At 38.0% G+C, this 8942-nt stretch overlaps 2 protein-coding genes across 2 annotated transcripts; both read right to left on the bottom strand.

The window, feature by feature from the left end:
- Nucleotides 1–303: 303 nt before the first annotated feature.
- LOC136247908 (uncharacterized) lies at nt 304–1719 on the bottom strand. The gene has a single exon (XM_066039728.1). It carries the CDS (start codon nt 1717–1719, stop codon nt 304–306), a length of 1416 nt encoding a protein of 471 aa, XP_065895800.1.
- Nucleotides 1720–1923: 204 nt separating this feature from the next.
- Nucleotides 1924–3065, bottom strand: LOC136247907 (uncharacterized). The gene is made up of 2 exons (XM_066039727.1): nt 2343–3065; nt 1924–2277 (listed from the first exon to the last, which is right to left on the bottom strand). The coding sequence occupies exons 1-2, from the start codon at nt 3063–3065 to the stop codon at nt 1924–1926; spliced, it is 1077 nt and encodes a 358-aa protein (XP_065895799.1).
- Between the last annotated feature and the right edge of the window lie 5877 nt (nt 3066–8942).

Here is an 8942-nt window from a genome sequence, read left to right as displayed (position 1 = left end):
TGCCATTTAGCTCTATTTTGGTAAAACAATTCTTCAAATTTAACATCAACAGGTAATGCATTTAAACTGCAAAACTCTTCAACGGTTTCAAGAAATTTATTGTATATATACATTCCATTGTCATCATGGCTATCTACAGGGGCTTGGGGAGGATTAAAAAACCACTTTATCTTTCTTTTAATCATTGTAGAAGTGAACTTCGAATCGTTTACTATTTGGCATGTCATCTCCTTGAGTTCCTTATCTGCTGCCACAAAGTTAGTGCCGTTATCTGATATTATTTCCTCTGGTAGTCCTCTCCTATTAATCATTCGGCTGAAAGCAGTGACCCTGTACCGTGATAAATGGTCCAGCAAAATCTACTCCCACTCTTGCAAAAGCCCTCAAGGATGTTGTCAGCCTATTCAATGGTAAAGGTGCCATTATTTGCTCTGTCCTCTTTGCTTTCTTCCTCTTACACATGGCACACTCTCTCTCCCACTCAATGATTGCTTCCCTGGCAGCCACAATCCAATATTTGGATGATAAAGTGGACAATATCTGGTTAGTACCCACACTATGGTTCCCCAACTCATGGTGATGCTTCACAATAAGTTTGTTTATCCAACTTTTCCTGGGCAGGATAATAGGATACCTTACATCATATGGAAGGAATTCACCATACTTTAGTCGGCCCTCTGATCTCATCACCCCATCATCATCCAGTCGTGGACATAAACTGAGTAATTTACTATTTTTAGGTAATTTCTTTCTTTCGATTATGGCTGTATACTCTTCTTTAAAACATTCTTTCTGTGTTGTCTTCAAAATTAGTTTTTCTGCATCCCTTATTTCCTCCAAATTTATCCCTTTGTCTAACAATCTTTCATGCTGGTGAGAACGACAATTTGTTGTAAATCTCATAACCCAGGCTTGTAATCTAGTTAATTTATTCCAGCTGGAGAAACGTTCTGGTTGTAATCGCCAAATTATCTTTGTTGTGGTAGTCATAAAGGCTGATTTTTCTTTTGATGGTTCTTTCATTGTATATTTCTGTTTAACTTCTTCTACAGCTGATGCAGGTCTCTTGTCAACAACATTTCTTGGCCATTGGGATTCATCTTCTTTTAAATATTCTGGATCTTCCCACCACATCCTCAACTCTACTAACTCCATAAGTTTAACTCCACGTGTCAAATAATCTGCTGGGTTTAACTTTGTTGGAACATATCGCCACTGATCAGGAGAGGAGGATGAGTGTATTTCTCCCACTCTGTTTGCAACAAATGACTTAAATGTTCTACTGTATCCCCTAATCCACCATAGAACATTTTCACTATCAGTCCAGAAAGTATAGGATTGTTTCTCCATATCTAAAGCATCTGAAATTGATGTCGCTAACCTGCTCCCTAACACAGCTCCCATGAGCTCTAAACGTGGTACACTCACTGACTGAAGTGGAGCCACCTTGGTCTTGGATGAAACTAAACGTACTGATAAACTTCCATCCTGATATTTGACTCTTACATAAACTACTGCACCATAAGCCTCCAGTGAAGCATCCACAAACACATGCACTGCAATTGAGCTCACCTCCTTCCTCAACTGTAAACACCTTGGAATTCTAACACTTGGTAAACTTGATAATTCTCTGAACCATGTTGTCACTCGTGTAGATGTATCCAGTGGTAACTCTTCATCCCAATCTACACCTTGTACCCACACTTCTTGCATTAACATTTTTGCTCGTATTACAAAAGGGGAAAAAAGCCCAATGGGTCGAACAAGGTTGCAATTTTCTTCAAAAAATTTCTCTTTGTTAACTCAAACCTTTGTTCCATCATTTTAGAATTAAACATAAACACATCCTCCATAGCTAGCCACATCACTCCAAGTGTCTTGACTGAAGGTAAGGGGTCACTGTTTAGGTCAATCTCATAAATTCTATGGAATCTGACTAAGAACCACATCAGAATTTGATAGCCATTTATGGGCATGCATTCCTGCCCCCGCCCAAAGGTCGGATAGCTCTTGATAAAGTTGTACTCCCTGATCTTCACTCACAACTGAAGTTATACTATCATCCATATAGGTCGACTTTAATATAATTTCAGAAGCCATAGGGTATCTTTCTTGATAAATCTTAGCATGATGTTGTGTCACCAATTGTGCCAAAAACGGAGAACAATTTAAACCAAATACTAACTGATCAAACTCATACTCCTTTATGTCTTCCTCCAAACTTAAATTTCTCCACAGAAACCTGTGACTAGGCCAATCTTGTGGATAAAGCTTGATCTGTAAATACATTTCAGCTATATCACATATCAAGCTACTGGGAGCTTTCTAAAACGTAGCAGAACTTGATATAATTCCTGCTGTAACTTTGGCCCTTGGTGTATAGCATCATTCAAAGACACTCCATCACATTGAGCAGAAGCATCAAATACAATGCGGGTTTTAGTTGTCAACCTTGACTTCTTAACTATCGCAAAGTGTGGTAAGTACCACTGTCTGTGGGACTTCTCCGAAGGATTAACTTGCCTGATGTAACCTCTCTCCAAATGTTGTTTAATGGTCTCTTGGTAGGACCTGGCCACCTCAGGATTCTTTGCCAGTTGTTTCTCAAGGTTCTTCAAACGATTCACCGCCACAGAATAGTTGTCAGGTAGATGCACTGAATCTCCCTTCCATGGTATGGAGATTCTATAATGACTATCATCAAATTGAATTGATTTTTTTGTCTTTTCTAACACCAGTTTATCCTGAGGAGATAAGAAACTCACTTCTCCACTACAACTGTCGACTTCCCAAAATTTCTGTAATACAGTTTCAATCTTGCTGACATCAGTGTCCCCTGTGGTAAAGTAAGTTCTAGCAAAATTAGTCATACAAGCCTGTCCCTCATCATAGACAGGTCCAATGCAAGTCCACCCAAGTGGTGTAAGTCTAGCCACAGGTTGGCCTGGTTCACCACGTATATCCCTGAAAGAAAAATGTAAATCAGAACAATCCAGCCCTATTAACACATCAACTATCGGTCGAGGTCCTATTTTTGAAACTCTATATTTATTAAATGTGGCCATCTTCCTGCACACTCGACCCAATCAATAACTTTCATGTTCCCGGTAACTCTACCTGTTGTAAGTGCAGTCACTTTCAAAGTAGTATTTCCATCTAAACTTTATATCAAAAGCTCAACTGGTGAAGTCTCAAAAGTTTCAACCTGGCCATTCAATACATTTACATTTATTCTCTGAAGCTTACCCTTCAATCCCAACTCTGATGCTACATCCGTATTCAGGTAAGTCTTAGTACTAGCATCATCCAAGAGAGCATTAACCATCAACTTTCTATGTCCATTCCTCACAAATACGGGTATTGTCCTTAAGGCAATATTACTCGAGATCCCAGAAACTATGGTGGTATTTTGAGTTGATGTCACTTGGTCCCCCTCCCTGGGGGAACCACTCTTGTCACTGGGACCCTCTCTTCTTGGGTACACTTTGATGCCTCAGTAGTAAGTGGCTGATCAACCTTAACTGTTGATCTTTTGTTTGTTGCTATTCTCTGTGATTCCTCAACGTTATCAGGTAAGGTAACTGGATTTCTATGTAACAGTCGGTGGTGAAGCTCTTTACAACCATTCAAGCCACAAACTCTGGTACGTGTACAGTATTGGCCCAGGTGACCCTCGCCCAGACAACGGAAACATAGTCTTAACCTTTTTGCACATTCCCACCTTTTCTGGATATTCAGCTGTTTAAACTCATCACATGTCCATGTTCCATGTTGTTTATTACAAACTCTACATGACCTCTGACCTCGGGATTCACCAGACTCCAGCTTGGCATTTGACCTCCCAAAAAAGGTCTGATGAGGTTCTCTAAAACAATGAGGTCTAGTCTCTGGCTTTCCATACCTTCCAGTAGACAAACCTTGGACTGTTTCTATAGCCCTCATCTGGAATTCTGCCTCCTGAACTATCCATTCACGCAACACCTCAACATTTTCAATCTTGTAGTTTTCAAACACCCAACGATGGTAAGCAGCCAGCATTTGAGTTGGTAATTTCTTTTGTAATTTGATATACAACATGCCATCTCTCAACTCCTCAAGATAATGTGTTTCCTTCAAATTTACAATAGCAACATCCAATAGGTCTGCAAACTTTTCAATATCTTTGTAATTTCCAGGTAAAACTGTCAATTTCCTCCAAGTATATGGCTATTTGTCTTCTCTGACCCCCAAAGTTTTGCTCTAATCGTTCTTTTGCTGCTTGGTATGCTGCAGCACTGTGTCCCAAACTTTCAATTGTCTTTAAAGCTTCTCCAGCCAAACACTGTCGTAATTGAAGGAGTTTGTATTCTGGGGTGGCTGGTACCTGACCCACACAGGCCAAAAAGGCAGCTTTCCAATTTGAGTATGTTCTTTTATCACTGGAGAAAACAGGAATACTAACCCTTTTAAGCTGTTTCCACAGGTCTTGTCCAATCAGTGCAGAATCAGCCATATTCTGGCTTGTCCCTTCATCCAATGGATAATATGCCCCTCTTTCTGGTACTGTAATCTGATGATCCACTGCCGAGTGAAGTGACACAGTGGGAATCTTACTTTTTACTATGCTGCCTTCTCTTACAACTCGCGGCTGGTGTTTTATATTATCTCTTACATGTTCAGACTGCTGGTGTGCTATTAAATCCTCTGACTTTGATACCTCCCTTGAGGCTGTAGTCTTATAATCAGCTATTGTCTCTGACTGTTTGAAACTATCTTCTTCTAATCTCCTGACAAACTTGTTGAGGTTAGCTACTTTATTCAGTTCATCCAAGGTGTCTTGCACACGATCTTGTGCATCACTATACTCTAACTCAACCTTTTCTATTTCTTGGCTGAGCTTATCACCATTTTTATGATCTCTGTTTTCTCTAAAAGCATCTGCTAACCTAGTCATTGTGTCCATAACATTCGCCAAAGCCTCATCTAAATCTTCACAAGCATCCTTAATAACTTCTACAGTCACATCTTTTTCTTGTATCAAAACTAGTGTTCTACGCCTTGCCTTAGTAAATAGTGTCTTTACTTTAGCTTTATCTTGTCTTAACTCTAATATGCTATCTTCAAGCTGTTCATTACCTTGCTGCTGTTCTAAACCTTTCTCTAACTCCAGTATCTCACTATTAGTCTCCATAGTCATCAGCTTTTAACCTTCAACCATCCTCTGCTACCAAGAAATTGTTGTAAAGACCACGATACTGAGCCCAAATCTATTTCCAGAGAAACTATACACAGTCTATCTGATTAAGAATCTCTTTAATCAACAGCAGTAAAAAATACAGCAGCAACAGCAAAATAACAACAGCACACCAGTAGTACAATAACACCAGCAAAATGTACATGCTACACTATCTATATATACACAATTCTCAAGAAAGTTCTAGAACTTGCCAGATTCAACCTTTACATCTACACTTTCAATGTTGACTGTTTCACAACAACTAAGTTTATTTTTTATCTTTATTCCAGCACCTCTGCAATCAAAATAGCCACTATGAAAAATACGGACGATTTCCGTTACGAAGGGAAGCCACCACACACTACCGATACAAAGGGAAGCCACCACACACTACCAATACAAAGGGAAGCCATCACACTCTGCCGCCAAATTGACACCATTGATAGGTTAGTGCAGATAACACTTCATCAAAAGGTGCAAGTTTTGATTCCCAAGTAGCATGATTAGGGTAGCTGACTGTTCTATTAGAATATATTAATCTTTTTTGGCGGAAAGTGTTAACTGATTCAGTAGATAATTGGGTGGTCTACAAGCTAATTGGTTGGTATATATCCGATGGCTGACCATTATATTCTGCTCTGCCATAAACCTATTGTCAAGTCCTTTGTTGGCATAACTTTCTTTCAAGTATACTGTATAGAGGGAATTTTGGAGTGGGAAAACTTAGACGAATTTGGCGATTCACTACAAATTTGCCAAAAGTTTTAAACCGCCAATTCCTCATAGCACCTCAGATTAGCATCGTTGAAGCTATAGATTGAGCTTGAATTCACCTAAGTTTATTTCACCAAATGCAATTTAGCTTGCTATTCACCAAAGTTTACTCCTGCCAAAATTTCCTTCTATACATTATAAGCAGTTTTCTTTGTTCTCCTGTTGATGGTGTTCTCCTGTTGATGGTCAACAATCGATGAAGTGACTCTGGACGTCTTGACCATTGTGTTTAAGGTTACAGAATAGTTTAAAATGCGTGGGTGGAACAAATTACAAAACCTGCTTTAACCCAAGCAGGGATAAGTAATTTCAAAAACTGTATTGTGTTAGTAATACAACTAATTGTGCTTGTTTGTTTTTACTACAGAACAGTGACTGTTCTTGGGTGTGTGGTCCACAATAGAGCGATGTGACTAACAGATTACTGAATCCTTATAATTTCAACACAAGTTACTAAACAACTAAAATATCTAGGTCCTGTGGAAGCAAGTTACTGGTTGTATAGACGTTTTATTGAACTTTTAGTACTTTTTTGAGTGAAACAAGCTCTTTGAAGGCTTTTATCTGAGTCACTGGGAAGAAACATGCCAAAAATGCTTCCACAGGACCTAATAAATTTAATATACAGTATCACTATGCCCCAGAAATGCCCATAGAGCCTACAGCTTTTGCTGTATTTGGTGGCAGAAAAACATGGTAGTGACAGCTGGAGCTGAGCGATGTAGGCTTACTTGTGTTACTACAGCAAATTGTAGTGTTCCACCTGCCTCAAACTACACTGTAGCTACATAAAAACATTAAATATGAAGGGCTTCACCTTCATTTAAAACTTTTCACGCTGCTAGCCTGGTTTTATGGGCTTCTCAAAAGTATCGATAGGCATTCAAAATTTTGAATGATTACCCGTGACTATACCGTAACTTTAAGACATCATGTTCCACATACAGTGTAGTATCTGTTATGGTTTCAGGCACAACTGATATTTATATGATACCACAGCTGATATTAATAGTAATATTGGTTTAAACAGTTAGTCACATATGCATCTGTTACAAGAAAGTCACCACTCATGGCCCGGTGATGGGACTGGGAATAGTGTCCTTTGTACTGTGTAAGGTAGTTTTAACCATTACAGTAAAACATTTGTGTAATATGGACTGACCAAGAGTGTCCTGAATATCAAGATATCCTAATTTTCCTGGTCATATGCTAAGGGGTTATGTTAGAACTGTTACCAAGTGTCCAGATTATGCAGGTGTCCTTATTTTATCCTGATTAACAGGTTCCACTGTAATGGTTGTAACCTTTATATAGACAAAGAAGACAGAAAGACCTGCTGTGACAGTTGGAGGTGATGAACAATAGAGCTACCAAGGGGGAAATAGCTTAGAATGCAAGGTGAATCAATGAAAAATCTTATGATGGTATATCTAAACAAGAGAAGAATTGGCTACATAAGAAATGGTAAGCTGGTTGAGCGTTTGTAATTTAAAATACACTAACTTTCAGGCGCCATCAACTAAGGTACACATGAGGCTTGCAGGCTTGTCAAGTGTTGAGATATATTACAATGTTCAGGAGCAAGTCATATATTATAGTGGATAAATAAACCATACACAGTGGAGAGAAGTTGTTGGTTAATGCATGTGTACTGTACATCATTGTTTTGTAGTTGTATGGCATTATTAACAAACTAAACACAATGACATCAATATTGACTTTGTCTATTTTAGCCCTCAAAAAGGGCAGTGAAGACGGCAACATTATACAGAATTCAAAACACTTTTTAGGAAACAAAATTGGCTTACAAAGAGAGCACATCTACAAATCTAAATTACATTGTTTTGTTGGGAAACATTTCAGAATATTGTACGTCCCTATCAAATAAATTGTTCCGAAATGCTGTATAATTATAATGTAAGTGGAAAAAGAAAACAGAGCACAAGAATTGTAAAAAGTTCAGTCGCTCACTAAGTTAAGAGTTAGAATACAATGTTTTAATGTAGTTGAAGTCAAACTAAACAGAATCAGAGATATTAAAGTAACTACAAAGTTAGACCTGAAATTAAACAGGTCTGCAGGTAGACAAAGAATTAAAAGAAGACAGAAAACTAAATGTAAAGTTATGAAAAGACACTGAGATACTAGTTAGACACATACCGTAAAATTATAGAGGCATTTTAATTTGATGTTCAAGAAGAACATGTGTACAGCATCTGAAGGGAGGAGAGCTGTTTCTGAGTAGCACAAATTTTAGCATCACTACTTTGCGATAGGGTAAAACCCAAGGTATCATTTTAATCCTTATTACATCATAAGCACTATGACAAAATTGGCATAGGAAGAACAATTTGAGCAATTTAAGTAAGTCATGCATTATTATTTCAAATTTAGCGTGGGTTTAAAGGTTGAATTTCACAGAAACATATGAAGTACCCATTGAATAATGACAAACATATATGTGCCATTGATTATCACAGGAGGGTCTATATCTGCCTTACAAAAGTTACGTAGATTCTTTCTTGTGCATTGCACTGTTGAAAAAAAATTCCTTGCCATTATGACAACAGTTATAAAGTTCATGACTACATACATGTTTATGTAATGCAACTACCAAGTGACCAGCAACCATTAGTTTTGCTTCAGCATGGGTCAAGAGCAATTAATTCTAGTGATATTGTTTCTTTATGAATAGGTAGTGTGCAGTATCACAAACTGACAAGCCTTTCTATGATACCCTTGCATGGATTTAATTACACAAAATACACATTTTTTTAGAAGTGATTGAAAACTTGGGTTTATTTTTACAATACCATAGATCGGGAAACATTCGATAGTAAGAATATTTCATGGTTGCCTCTACCAATGAAAATAAATTACACGAAATTTTTTCACTCTTGAATATTTTCTATTTGCGAAATATTTTTGGAGGTCAATCCGTCAAAACCGAGGT

This window comes from Dysidea avara, chromosome 2 (assembly GCF_963678975.1).
Source record: "Dysidea avara chromosome 2, odDysAvar1.4, whole genome shotgun sequence".
NCBI lineage: Eukaryota > Metazoa > Porifera > Demospongiae > Dictyoceratida > Dysideidae > Dysidea > Dysidea avara.
This window is presented reverse-complemented; position numbering and strand designations above follow the sequence as displayed.